At 48.4% G+C, this 14276-nt stretch overlaps 1 protein-coding gene across 1 annotated transcript in view; it reads left to right on the forward strand.

The window, feature by feature from the left end:
- Positions 1 to 14276, forward strand: part of DNAAF8 (dynein axonemal assembly factor 8) — a 100813-nt gene that overhangs the window by 83482 nt on the left and 3055 nt on the right. Inside the window, exons 28-32 of the mRNA XM_054080871.1 lie at positions 1263 to 1383; positions 4021 to 4238; positions 5799 to 5884; positions 9838 to 9907; positions 13928 to 14044. Of these exons, the coding sequence (XP_053936846.1) occupies positions 1263 to 1383; positions 4021 to 4238; positions 5799 to 5884; positions 9838 to 9907; positions 13928 to 14005 (573 nt within the window). The 3' untranslated portion in view covers positions 14006 to 14044. The remainder of the gene's footprint in view (positions 1 to 1262; positions 1384 to 4020; positions 4239 to 5798; positions 5885 to 9837; positions 9908 to 13927; positions 14045 to 14276) is intronic.

A 14276-nucleotide genomic window follows, 5' to 3' on the forward strand; every position in this document is an offset into this window, starting at 1 on the left:
ACAGTCTCAGTGGACAAGTGCTTTTTCAGATATATTTGTTCAGTAACCTGTGCTGTGAATTCAGGAGGGCTCAGGGCTCCTGCTTTAGAAGCAAAGTTCCCAGACAGAGTCAACATTGCTTTGGGAGCAGGTCACTGGGAGGAACAGCAACATCATCAATGATTGCTGAGATACAGTTGGCCCAGAGGCTGGTTTCGACCAGCTTTTCTCATGTTGCCTTCAGGAATGGAGATGAAGTGTGATGGTGAAATGTCTCCCACAGAGCCTGTACACCTCCGCACGCTTGCAGCACATCCTTTGTGCCTTGCCAGCAGATGTACCAGTCCACAGCAATGGAAGGGTGGAGCTCTCTCACCTGACACATCTCGTGCTGTGAAGTGCAGGCAGTTTACAGAGCTGCTGGGTGCCTGCATCCTTCCCTGCCCACAGACAGGGCACAAAGGCTCTGACTCTCGCCTCTCGGCTTGCACTGTAGGCAGTGCTGAGGAGCCGACCAGTACCGGTGGGGTCCTTCTGCTCATCTGGCCCTTCACACTGTGTAGCTTCTGGTCACTGACTCAAACCACTGTCATTTGCTGATGGCTAAAATGAAACCATAAATCTTTCCTGTTCAACCAGTTCTGTCTGTCATTTCTACTCTGGTCATTTTCTCAAAACCAGAGTTTGAAATGATTGTGTTGTGCTCAATGAAAGGATGGAGATTTTTGAGCTTTGCTATGGCCACATGGCACAGAGGTGTCCCGGCTGAGTTAGTCCAAAGGGATTAGCTCTGGAACTGGAAGCAGCTGGCCGCATCTGTAATACGCTTCACAAGTGTGGATGCCCTCTCTCTGCAACTCCATCCAGAGCATCATGACTGTGCTGTTCTGGGATGCGCGGATGGGCCAGTCCATTCAGAGACAGAAGGCAGCCACTACACAGCAGCGTGGTGCTGGGTGAAGCTGTCAGATGCTCACAGTCCTGGAGTTTCTGGCTTTGAAAAGCTGGGAGCAGAGACCTTAGAAAGGTGTCTGGATGTAGTTTCTTTAAAAGGACGACAAGCTGTGGTACTGAATCAAGTCTCAATAAAAATAGAACACATGCAAAATGTTCTTGTATCTCTAGACAAGCAGGTGTTTCCTAGGCTGGCAATTGCAGAAGTACACAACACCAACAAAGGCTTCACAGCTTGCCTGAATCAATACTTCACAAGTGTTATCCTTCCTGATTAGGTGATGGTGTTCACATGACTTGCCTCTCTTTCCCTCCCTTCTCTCCTGCAGATCTCTAACCTGAAACGTGACCCCATCATCAGTTTGGAAATCAACAGGCGGCGCAAGATCATAAAACGTGAAGCAGGAGGGCAGCTCAATTTATTGGGCTCTGAGCAGCCATGCGGGCTGGGTAAGGCAATACATAACTCTTGGTGTAGATTGGGACCATTATTGATTAATTGGAGAGCGAGACAAACCATCTGGTGGCAGCAAGGTTTGGTATTGATGTCCTTTCAGAAGAGAGAGACAACTTGGAGCTGTAGACAGCTCCAGTGGAGTCCAGCCGTTTAACCTCTTACCTGCCAAGCCATTCCACTGCCCGTACTTTCATGGGTTTAAATACAGGGCTTTTCAGCAGTGCTGACCCTGTCACCAGCAGAAGAACAAGCACCATCAACACATTACATATTTCTCTGCTCAGCCTTTGCAATGCCTTTCAGCATCGACTTGGCCGCGGTGGCTTGCATATCCATTCAAAGCCAGCCACAGGAGTGACACCGGAGTGACAAGCGATTGTGAGAGGTTTTTTTTTCTGTGAGTAGACAAATAACAGTTGATGCAGGGAGTGACTGTGGCAGTGTGGACATCTGCCTCTCAGGAACTGGAGTGAGCTCTCATTCAGTTCCCACTAGCTGCTGAAGAGTTGCCAGCTCAAAATGACTTCCAGTTATTGCTGGTCTGAGTTTGGATTGAAGTCAGAGCTTCAGCAAGCCTGTGAATTCCCTTGGATGCCTACAGTTTCTCTGGGCCTTTTCTGTAGATTTTACTGGGTAGGCGTGTAGAGAACTGTGCTGTGATGCACTGTTTGTAGCAGGAGATGTAACATATGGGGATGCTTCCATGTTGGAATACTCTGGATTGATCCCAAGCCTTTCTAAAGAAGCAGTGACCAGGTAAAGCCCCCCTGTGGTGTTCCCTGGGGAGCAGACATGTTTGGAACCGGGCCATTCCCATTCCTTGAGTTTGGATGTGACTGATCTAGTGAGATGTGTCCCTGCCCATGGCAGGGAATTGGAACTAGATGATCTTTAAGTTTCCTTCCAATTCAATCTATTTTATGATTCTATGGCTGGCAAACAGGAGTCTGGGCGGCTGTGTTGCATGTTTCTGCGTTACAGCCGGTTGCTGCAGTTGTTAATCCCAGCAGTAAAACCATGATTGTTGTGGACTGGCAGAAGAGAATGATAAAAATGCTAGAGAATAACAGGCTGTCCCCTCCCAACTTCAACCCCTGCTGACACAGGACTTTTGGGCATGGACCCCATGCCAGCAGGCACACGAGACAGCACATTTAGTGCAAGGAGGATGGAGGCGAGGCTAGGCCTTGGCCTTAAGGACAGCGGAGCTGCTTGGTGGGCACCAAGTTGCTTTTGTAAAAGGCATCTCTGAAGGAGGTTTTTTCCAAAGGTAATTATCAATTAATTATTTCCACTGAGTTCAGTTGGCTTTGAGCTGTGCCCTAGGTGTGCTTCATGATATTTACGGAAATCACAAGCCCTCAGGCGAGCTCCTTTTGTTCCATTGCACGTTAACACAGCAGAGACTGACTGTGTGGAGGTTTAAGGCTTACCTGGTGCTTGCAGTGAGGGGTGAGGCCTATGGCAACTTTACTGCCATTCCCAAACATTGCTTGAGTCCTGCAACGAGGGCTTGGCAGTGATGTGTGTGGATCAGCAGCTTTTTGAGATGACCAGGCTGTTCTGCCTGTAGCTGTCTGACCTGATCATGTCGCTGTGTTTCTGGTGGGGTGTGTCAGCTCAAGCTGTGTTCGGAGCACAAAGCTGCAGGGAGAGGAGACATGAGGGTGTTCCCAGTCCAAAATATCCTGTGTTGCTGTTGCTGACAGGCATGGTATTCCCTCCATCAGCTTACTGCATAATGGGAAAGGACCGGGCCTGTAGCCCAGGTCAGCTGTGACTGAAGTACTTCTTGATTTTTAGAAGAGATTATAGAAAATAAAACAACATAAAATCACCTAACATAAAATAAATCGGCTTGTTGTGGAGAAAGCACAGCTATTCTGCAAGCCTCGTACAGCCTAGCATTGGGAGCAAATCTCAAAGTATGTGCCCCTAATTTCTTGCTGCGTGAGGATCTCTTTGCTTTGAAGATGTCTAAACCGAGTAAAAAGGAAACCAGCATGCAGCCCTGATGTGTTTGTGTCTCAAAAACTGTATTTCAAAGAGTTACTGTCCTGGAAAAGCAAGTACACGTGATCTCTGAACTGTCAGGCACGACGTAGTAAGCGCCTCCAGCAAGGCAGTTCACTTTATGGCCTCATCTTCAACACTAGAGGTAGCTCTTGCACACAAAGAAACCTCTCCTTTCCACAAATAATTATCACCAAGCTGCTGCCTAATGAGCAGACAGATTTATCATGAGGAAAATATGAAATACATTAAGTCTTATATATGCTGATCAGAATTGCATTTTCGATTATAAAAGCAGCTGGACTACCAGATTTCTTTGCTTGGAAGAAATTAAATGGAATGGTATCTCCTGTAGCAAAGCAGCAGTTGTCCTTGTCTGACTCCTGAAATGGGGTCATTACTGCAGCCTTGTGAATTCCAGATAGGAATACGCAGTCATACAGCACTCTGACGGTTCAGGAAGGCAAACTGCATCCATAAACATCCCAAACACTGCCCGAGTCCCTCTGATCTTCTGTTTACCTGTCTGTGGCAGGGAGGAATTATTGAGAGGGTTACCAGTTGTAGGGGGGAGCTATAAAACTGGCATCTGTTGTGTTTTGATCTTTTCCCATCAGATCGGCGCTTGCTTGGTAATCTCTGCCAAACCACTTGCCTCGTATTGCCCGGGATAATCCTTCGGGGTTCAGAACACCCACCTTATATCGAACTGCTTGATCAGCTCATTGGCAAAGATTTCACGGTGACTGGAGTACGTCTCACTGTCCTGGATGCACCACAAGCTCACTGCATCTCTGAGACGCTAAGCAGGGCAAAGTGCAGTGTTGCAGCAAAGGTACGAAACAGCTGGAGTTGTGCTTTACTCCTCAGCACAAAAGAGCAGCCTTTTAATGTCGTGCTGTGCTAAGATCTCCAGGCCAGCTCTGAGCGAACTTTGCTTTGGTAGCAGTTTTAGCACAGCATTGCATCTGAGCTCTAATACCACCGGTAAGTAATATGGGCAGTGTGCCGTGCTAGCTAGTCCCTTGTGTTCCCGTGCCTCCGCTGGCTCGCTGACACCTAACCTTGACACTGTTATGTGTGAACATAGCCTTCATGCAAACAGCCCATCCCCATTAAGCATTTTATTCCATTCACCTATCAGTGAGCAGTTGCTGCTGTTATGTATGTTCTGCTGCTCTAGCCTGTCATGGTTTTCCATATAAATACAGTTTCTGTTTCCCTTTCTCTAATCGCACCCCATTAATCCTGTTCTACAACGCTAAATAACCCTTCCACTTTTTGGACTGTGCCCTGGTGTCCTAGGCAGAGATTTAGTTGGTGCTGACAGCTCCAGCTGTGGTCGAGTGTGGGGTTTGAGCAGGCGCTCGCAGGGTTCAAACAAGAGATGTGCTTCTGGGGTGAGCAGAAACGTTGTTTTACATCAGCAGATTGTCCGGCCCAAGCTAATTTTTTCTTTGCACTTGGTGTGGGAGAAGCCCACCGTTTGAGCAGCCTTAGCAAGGCAAAGCAGCAAGGTAGAATATGCAAGGAAGGGCTGTCAGGAGCACAGAGTAAACAAGGGGGGAAGCTATTTCTCCTGAAAACAGCAGTCAACAAAGGGCTGTCAGAGACACACAGCAGTCCCTCTGAAAATATTTGTGCTTCCAGCCTTTCAGTTAGGAGTCTTAGGAGTTGTCTGTAAGAGGAACAGGTAAGATCTTTTTAGGTTGTGACTTTTTAAACTGACAGCAACCCTTTGAAGTACATCTGTATAGAATAGCAATTACATCTAGCGTCCAATTAGCCTGGGCTCTACTTTCTTCTCCTGTGGTTCCCCTGAGGATGCCTTCCCTCTGCACACGGGAATGTGCACAGCTCTCTAGGAAGGACAAAGTGAATCAGCGTGTGGGAAGGAGAGCCATGGCAGCAGAGCTGCTCTCCTGGAGACAGAAACGCTTCCTCCTGTCAGAGATGAATGACTCTGAGCACAGCTGGCGTGTTTCCAGAAGGGTCTGGCACTGCTGAGCCAAAGGTGAACGTTGCAGCATTTGCTTTCTCTTGCCAGAAGGGAGATGGGCTCCTTCAAGTAGTAAGTGTTTCTGCTACAATATCTCAACATTTATGGTTATCTCCATATTCCTGCTTCCAGCAGACTTAGAGGCTGAATAACGCACTTAAGTAACCTGCTTATTTTCACTCTGAGAGAAGGCAACAGGAATAATAGTGTGCCATAGGAGCGGGCTAACTAGCAGTTCAGACACAGTACTCTTTCAATTTGAAAGAGTCTGTTGCTTTGTGACTTTCATCCCCTCACGCAGGCAGTTATCTGTGCTGTCAGCAGTTCATCAGCAAGCCTTACAGCCTTATTTAAGTGGATAACAACACCAAAGCTCTGTTCTTCCCTCTCTTGTAGTGTTCCCTCTTAATGGACGGTTTGTGCCTGGTGCTGGCAGCACAGAGAGACAACGCAGTCATTTGCTTCGACTCCCTGCTGGACAGGTAAGTGAGGACAATGCCGCTTCAACAGCACTATCTCAGCCCCCTGCTAGAGAGCTTGTGACCTGAAGGACCTGGCTTTCTTCCCTCTAATTCCCTTCCAGTTCAGGCTCCCAGGAGGCTGGGTGCCACTCAAGGGCAGCCCATTCTTCCCGAGTTAGCTTGTTGTTAACAGGTCAACACCTCACAAACAGTGTCCCCAGTTTCAAAGCCGTGTGTGTCCTACACTCAGGAACATAAATACTGAATCGTGTTTTCTATTAAGGACATGGAGTGTCTTCGAGGCTTCCACAAATACAGGAATTCTCTGAAATGAGAACTCTCGTTGGGAATAGACCTGCTGAATCAATGAAATTCCTAGGAGAAATATCTTTACTGAGTCTATGTTTGCTATGAAAAAAAAAATACTTAAAAATAAATGCCAGAGAGCAAAATCAAAAATCAGCCTCTTAAATAAATCACCAGAAATGCTGGGTAGCGGATTTATAAGCCTGGTAAAACAAACAGAACCCTTCTACAGGGACTGATTAGTGAAATGGAATGATTATCAGGGCAATTAACCCACTGTCCCCCAGAGGGAAAGTTTCCTTGCACGGGGGGCTGGATTTTGGCACTGTGATGTGTAGTTCACACACATGGTTTCCACTCAGAAAGGAAGCCAGGAGAGTCTTTTCTCTGACAGATCCAGTATAGCAGTCCAATGAGGCTGTCGTGACTTTGGCTGCACCAACATCCAGATAATGCTGTCAGTGGGACAGGAATGAGGAATTTGGTGATGCTGGAGTTTACAAGCGTCAGGGAGATCAAACCTGAACATCCAAGTTGGTAGACACCTTGAAGTTCTCATACTGTGATGAAATGTTACTGTGCTCAGTCAGAAGCAATACTTGAGAAGAATGGTTGGAACAGACTTCATCAGTAACCTCTATAAAGTGTTTTTAAGCTGATGACAACATTTAGATGTTGCTCCCGTTCATTTAAGAGTATGCGCTTGGGAGCCACATCCCAGACTTTTGACCCAGCGAGGCACAGCACTAAGGGCAAGCAAAGAGCAAGTTACTCAAGACCTTTTCCAGTGAGTTTCCATCTGTTCTTTCCCTGGTTTACAGGGTGAAAATGATCAGTCAGGAACCCCAGTGATCACTGTGGAAGGGAGCACTGGGAGAGGGGATGTGAGCACACCTGGCAGCCAATACAGGATCCCCCTGGCTCTTTATTCTTCTGAGGCCTTTGCCGATCGGAGTTGTGTCTGCCTAACAAGATCAGCTGCAACACAGTGCTTCTCTCCTCTCCTCTCTGGGCTTAACTTGATATGTTCCAAGACTGCCAGTCTCAAGGCAGCACCCCCAAAGCAAACCTCACTCTGGGTTCTCACTGCTGTTCATGCGAGCCCAGGGGCTGAGAAGGAAGCCTGGAGGAATAGGTGTGGACTGTGCCATTCTTGGTGGTGTCTCTCACCCCTCCTCCTGCTCTGTGCCAGTGTGGCAGGCTGTACAAAGGATAATCTTCCTTGACAACCTGCAAAACATGTGTGTGCCTAAAGTATGGCTGTTAGAAGGCGCTCCCAAACGGCAGAGTCTGCTCTGCCTTTTGCCCCACTGCCAGAACTAGCAGCGATCACGCACCATTTAAAACCAGCTCTACAGAAACCTATTTGCCTTCATGATCAGTGATGCTTGTGGGAGGGAGAGGCAGCAAGGTGTGCCCAGGGATGGAGAGGAGGGGAGGTCGTGATCCTCAAGCAGATCAGCTTTAGCCGATGGTAAAATCACAGCCTTATTGTATCATAAACCATCATACTGTGTAAAATCAACTTTGCAAATATCTGTGAAAACCCAGCCTGACTTACCTAGTGTCTCATAAGGACACTTCATGCTACGACGTCTTCATTGCCTGCTTTATAAACATTTCAAAACAACATCTGAGGTTAATTACACTTATGACTCCATCAGGCAGAACCACGTGACCTTTCTTGTCCCGAGTACATCGCTGTGTATTTATTTCACTCCTACTGCCTTGGCCCAGGGTTCCAATACTTGCACGGGTTCTGGCCTGTGTTTCAGCTGCATTGCTGAAGCACCGTGGTGTGAGAGATTATTTCACAGCCCTAGGAGCTGATTCACAGCTGAGCCACGTTACTTAGGCTTTGTGCCACGGGGAGAAACGTTGCCATCTGTATGGAAGCCTGGGATGTGATGTCAGAGATGGGCTGTGATAAGGAGAAGGAATCAGGTGTTGAGAGGAACAATGCAGGCTCTGCTACTATAACCGCTCATAGTTCAGAGCCTATTAAAGCTTTCCTAAGCCAGCTCTTAGCAGTGGCACATCAAGGAAAGAATCAGTCGCTGGAGGATGTGCTGTGCAGGGCAGTTGCCTTAAAGACAGACACAGACTGTCGTAACCGTATAGTGATCATTGCTCAGCAGCAGCAGTGCCCACTCTGTCCACTCTCTGAAGGTATTATTTCTGCACCAAAGGGCAGGAAGAACAGAGAAGGGGACAGAATTTCTGTAGAAGGGGCATGAAAAGCAGCCTGTGAGCTTGATTGACTGCAAAGAGTGGAGCCAACGTAGGAATCGGGGAGAATATGGGCAGCTTGTAGAGCAGAGTGAAGTAAATGTTTGGAAGAGGTGAGGGGAAGCTGAAGCACAGCCTGAGAGCCGTGGGGGGACCGGAGGGAGAATCCAGAGAAGGAAGGGTCCCAATCCTATCTGCAGACAGGGAAAATTGTTGTGAGGTTTACCTTTCTTGTTCTGTCGGCATCCGGTTGCCTGGATCTCCAGTATAAAGCATTTGAAATTTCCCTGTCATAACTTGTTTTTACAGCGAGATTTCCTAGCTGCAGGGTGGCGGGGGGAAGAATTTCCAAGGAGAGTCAAAGCAACTCCTGGAAGAAAGGCATGTTCTGCTTTTTATGCATAACAAACTAGATTTTGCTGCCTTAATATAGATGATGCTGATTTCATAGTGATTACTCCTCTATGATTAGGAGTACTTTCAGGTGCCCATAAGATTGTTAGGACCCAACTGTGTTGCTCATGGTCTGTAGGAACTCACCTGGTTAATGTTGTTCTGAACTTGACTAAAGCACACCCAAAACCGAGCTGCAGAAGGAAAGCGGAGTGTAGACTAGGCCTCCTCACACCTTCCTTGGTTTAGACAGCATAGTGCAATCAGAACAAAAGTGTTAAGGAACTTAGCTGCATATTATTCTCTCTGATTAAACATTCCTGCCAAGTGTTAATTGCCGTTAGCAGGGAGTGATATTATCCCTATAGGAAGATCATCCCTGGGAGCTTTGGATGGAAAAGAGGTGTAGAAATACAAAAATGAACACATGAGATGTAAAATCTTGGAGCTGTTGAAAATCACTGAAGGAAAAACTATTGCCAAGCACAATACCTGGATATGGGGGCAGGGAGTGGTTTCCAAAGCCTCTGGACAGTTTGCAAGCCCAAGACTCTGAGCATAGAGTTAGTTTAAAAGCCAACTTTGGCATTTGTATCTTCCCATTGAATTTCTCTTTAATGTGTCTGAAGGTCAACTCACGTGTGGTTTGGGGTGGACGAGAGCACAGGAAGGACGAGTGGAGCAGGCCCTGCTGCTGAAGGCAGCTTGGAAAGTCCTGGGGTTTGGGGAAAACAGATTATCTTTGTTGAGAAAAAGACCCTTGCCCAGAGCTACCTACACATATATGTATTTCCTACTGCCCCGGAGACCCTGTTATGTAACAGGTCAGTACTGTTTGTTTGGAGGCTTATATTTTAAGAATCCAAATCCATTTATACAAAGCTTTGTAAAACCCAGGATTTATCTGTGTAAAGAAGTTCAGTAACAGATGCACATGGCCAGAGCCGCTGGCACAGAGCGTAGTCCTCCTCAGAGCTAGGTCATCTGCAGTCTCTGACAGCTTAGATGGCAAAGTAACCCCGGCTTCCATTTTGCTTTCCCTACAGCATCTGTCAACAGAAGCAGTCAGTCCTGGACACTGCACAGCATCTCCTTTATCCCAAAAATGAGCAACAGGCAAGTAGAGAAGCTTATGGTATGGATTTGTGTCCATTGTACCCTGGGATGAATGAAACTCATCAAAATTGCTTGAATTTTAGAAGATTTCAATTTGTGTGTGGCAGAGGTGGTACCTCATGACATCCCCAAAGCTTGGCTTATACTGAGAGCCCAGCACACACTGGAAGGTGAGACCAAAACTCTGTCAAGCTGTCTTCCACACCACAGCGGTGGCACTATTTTGAATCAAAATATCTGGAGATTTTCATAAAGATTCAATATTTTCCATAAATGTCACTTATTTTTTATGAAGAATCAACACTTTGTAAGAGATCTGTGATACTTGTCAAAAATAAGTGGCAGGAAATGTTCATTCAGCCCTACTGCCAAGCTGGCACATGTCCTGTGATCGGGAAGTTATGTTTCAGAAGCCCAAATCCAAACAGAAGAGGAGAAATTCAGCCGTTAGCAGTTCTGGGGTTGGGCAAACTGAATAGTACTGAAAGGGCCCCAGGAAAGCTGGGGAGGGGCTCTTGATCAGGGAGGGCAGCAAATCACAGAATCACCAGGTTGGAAAGGACCCATTGGATCATCGAGTCCAACCATTCCTAACACTCCCTAAACCATGTCCCTAAGCACTTCATCCACCCGTTCCTTAAACACCTCCAGGGAAGGCGACTCGACCCCCTCCCTGGGCAGCTGTTCCAGTGCCCGATGACTCTTACTGTGAAGAATTTTTTTTCTGATATCCAACCTGAACCTCCCCTGGTGGAGCTTCAGGCCATTCCCCCTTGTCCTGTCCCCTGTCACTGGGGAGAAGAGCCCAGCTCCCTCCTCTCCACAACCTCCTTTCAGGCAGTTGTAGAGAGTAATAAGGTCTCCCCTCAGCCTCCTCTTCTCCAGGCTAAACAACCCCAGCTCCCTCAGCCGCTCCTCACCAGCTTCGTTGCTCTGGGGATAGGGGGGATAGGGATAGGAGGAATGGTTTTCAGCTGAAAGAGGGGAGATTGAGATGAGATCTTGGGGAGAAGTGTTTTGCTGTGAGGGTGGGGAGGCCCTGGCCCAGGTTGCCCAGAGCAGTGGTGGCTGCCCCATCCCTGGAGGGGTTCAAGGCCAGGTTGGATGGGGCTTGGAGCCCCTGATCCAGTGGGAGGTGTCCCTGCCTATGGCAGAGGGGTTGGAACTGGATGATCTTTGAGTTCCCTTCAACCCAAACCATTCTAAGATTCTAATATTTCAGTATAATATCTCAGTATTTCATCCCAAGAAAGGAAAAGCTGAGCTTCAGACACGTGAGCAGCTAGTGGGAATAAAGTGCATAAATTCCTTTAAGCTCTGGATATAATCCTCAAAATTTAATACAAAATGAACAAGAGATTTGGATAGGAGAGGTGGTGCCTGAGGAGTTAGGACTAGGAGCTGTAAAAGAATCAGGGAGAATGATAAACAGTAGGAAGTGGACAGGCCTTTCCTGTGGATCCCTTTTGCTCCAGCGGAGGAGCGAGACATGTTTGTAACATCATATGCGGTATCAGAGCTGCTGTTTTCGGTACCAGGGCTCTGAGGACCGAGCCATAAAAGACACAGAGCCTTCTTTGAAGTCTCTGTGCCTGCTTTTAACACAGGCAAAACTACCCCAAACTCCCCCAAAGTTGTACAGCTGCTGTTTTCAGCAGCTTTCCCTCAGGCGCGGTGATGTTTTCCCCGGGCTGGTACGCTGTGCGGTGCCTGGGAAGGTCTGCCCGCCCTGCGCTGCGATAGCTGCAAGGCTGTCAGAGCACAGCGCTTGCTGCTGCCAGGGTGCCAGGCTGTTGCCAAGTGATGTGACAGGGCAGCAAGTGCAGGCTCTCTCCTGATTTGCTTTGGAAAGGACATTACATATCTCTGGGTGACAGAAAATCCCTTCTGCTTCACAGATCAGCCCATCAGAAAGAGGCTGATAGAGCTTTCTGTGATAGGTGGGAGAAAGGACAAATATGCTCAGCCCTTCCAGACTGCCTGGGCCACTGAATCAAATCCCTCTGGCATTGCTGGAAGCAGGGGCCGCTCACAGCAGCTCAGAGTTTAGTCCACGAGTCTGACGGGCAGCGGTGGGCGTAGTGCTTCGGGTTGTGGGTTACGAGAAGCACAGCAGCAAGTAATGTTTATTTTCAAATAGGCTTTTTGCTCCGAAGTTCAGGGTAGGTTTAGAAATCGCAGAGCCAGATCTGAGGAGCAAGCTCACCAGGGAATGCCTGTACCTCAAAGGCTGTCCCTAGAAACGATGTTTGATCCTCTGATCTCTTGCTAATGAGTTTATGAAATGTCTGCCAGGCTTTCCAGGTCAAAGCTAATGAGCAACAACATGATATCAGGCAAAGTTCAGGAGGGTTAAATGAACATGGATTTCAAATCCTCGTGGTTTGAGCAGAGCTGCAGCGTTTACTGGTGGAGTTGAGCCATGGAAATAGAAAGGAATTTTGTATTTGCTCCCCGTGTGATTTGGGACTAGGTGATAGGATGAGAAATCAGCTTTTGAAATGTGGACTCTGTCAGTGCTGACATCTGCGTCTGGGCAGTTGTCTCGCCTCCTCCTGCAGTCACAGAGAGAAGCAAGCATTTCTGTAGCACTTTTTACCTGCCCTATTTGAAACATCTGCCTCAGGAGCAGATGAACTCATGCTTTGGGAGTTTCTTGTCCCCAGGCAAGGCCCCTGCAGGTGCCTGCTCCCCACGCAGGCTTCTCTTGGGACCACACAGACCAGCTCACCTCTGAAAGTGATAGAGCCGTTTTCTGTTGATGCGACCATTAGGGGATGTTGAACCTCCAGTGCCTCAGGTGTCCCTGCACCTGGTCCATACCCAAGCCGGAACCTCCTTGGAGATAGAAGAGCTGTCAGGGAGTGCTGTGCTGTGACTGGGATGTCCTGGGGCTGAACAGTTGCTCTTCACGTGCAGCTCTGGGGTGGCCGTCCCTCAGTGACGGTGCAGTGTGTCGTCGACCTGCCACCGTTAGCGGGTCAGAGCACAGAGACAGCATGGCTTCGGCACAGCCATTCCTCAGGAAGAGCCCATGGATGTGCAGTTGAGCCTCTGCTCCAGGCAGCGCTGATCCCTCCACTCTGCCTGGAGCCCTGGCACTGTCGCCAGCAGCCACACTGGCTGCTCCAGCTCCTCCCTCCCTGCAGAGGCTGCTGAAACCTGGGCCTGGAGCAGAGCGACAAAGGGGAAACACATCCCAGCCACTCTTGGCAAGATCCTTAGCCCCTCAGCGTCAGGCAGAAGGGCTGGAGTCCTGTAGAAGAGACCTAAAACCCTATGAGAGGCGGAGTGCTGGCAGCAGGAGGGCTTCAGGGAGTGTGTGGAGTGGACTGTCAGCCCAGTGTGTATAATGCTGGGGGGGAAACCTGGTGTTCATTAGCACAGAGTTACTGGTCCTGAAGGCCCTGGTGCTAGGCTGCACTCCTCATCTCTGAAGCAGTCACACCAAAAAAGCTGCACAGGAGCAAGGTTTGGAAGGAGAGGCAGAGCACCTGGGAGGGAGTTAAGATTTCCCACTTGGCCATTCTCAAGATTCACATTTTCAATGAACTGCAGAAAACCAAAGACAGCCTTGCTCGAAGCCCCATCCAACCTGGCCTTGAACACCTCCATGGGTGGGAAAGTTATAGCCACATCTGGGCTAGGATTTAAGATGAAAGAGGGGATGTTGAGATGAGATCTTAGGAATAAATGTTTTGCTGTGAGGGTGGGGAGGCTCTGGAACAGGCTGCCCAGAGCAGTGGTGGCTGCCCCATCCCTGGAGGTGTTCAAGGCCAGGTTGGATGGGGCTTGGAGCCCCTGATCCAGTGGGAGATGTCCCTGCCCATGGCAGGAGGTGGGACTGGATGGGTTTTAGGATCCTTTCCAATCAAGCTATTCCATGATTCTATGATTAGTTCAGCCTGGTAAACATCCTCACCGTGAGCACTCATGAGAAACCTACCTCTGGAAAGAAGTTTCTTTGTGATGCCTGGAAATCACAGCTCTCCCTCAATCCCTTCCTTCTTTTCTCCCCAGGCTGAAGAGCTGCTCTGTTGCCTTTTTGACTCGCTGACATCTGAGAGCATCCACCGAATTGCATCCCAGGGTTGCTAACCAAGACGATCAAGGCCCCCGGGGTGGATGCCACTGCGGGTATGTGTGCAGATGGACACACGGGGGACTCCCAGCCTCTCAGAGCAACAATATTTGTTTATCATTAAAACATAGTGTCTCCATTGTGGTATTGGCATCAGTAAAGATGAGGGTGGGAGAAAGGATCAGTGCCCAAGAACAAACCTTTCTGAACTGTAGCCATGCTTTCTAGTGGAATGCATTCAGAGATGATCTGCTTGAACAAGGTCTGGAGCATTGCTCTGGCAGGGAA

This window comes from Cuculus canorus, chromosome 15 (assembly GCF_017976375.1).
Source record: "Cuculus canorus isolate bCucCan1 chromosome 15, bCucCan1.pri, whole genome shotgun sequence".
NCBI classification, from domain to species: Eukaryota; Metazoa; Chordata; class Aves; order Cuculiformes; family Cuculidae; genus Cuculus; species Cuculus canorus.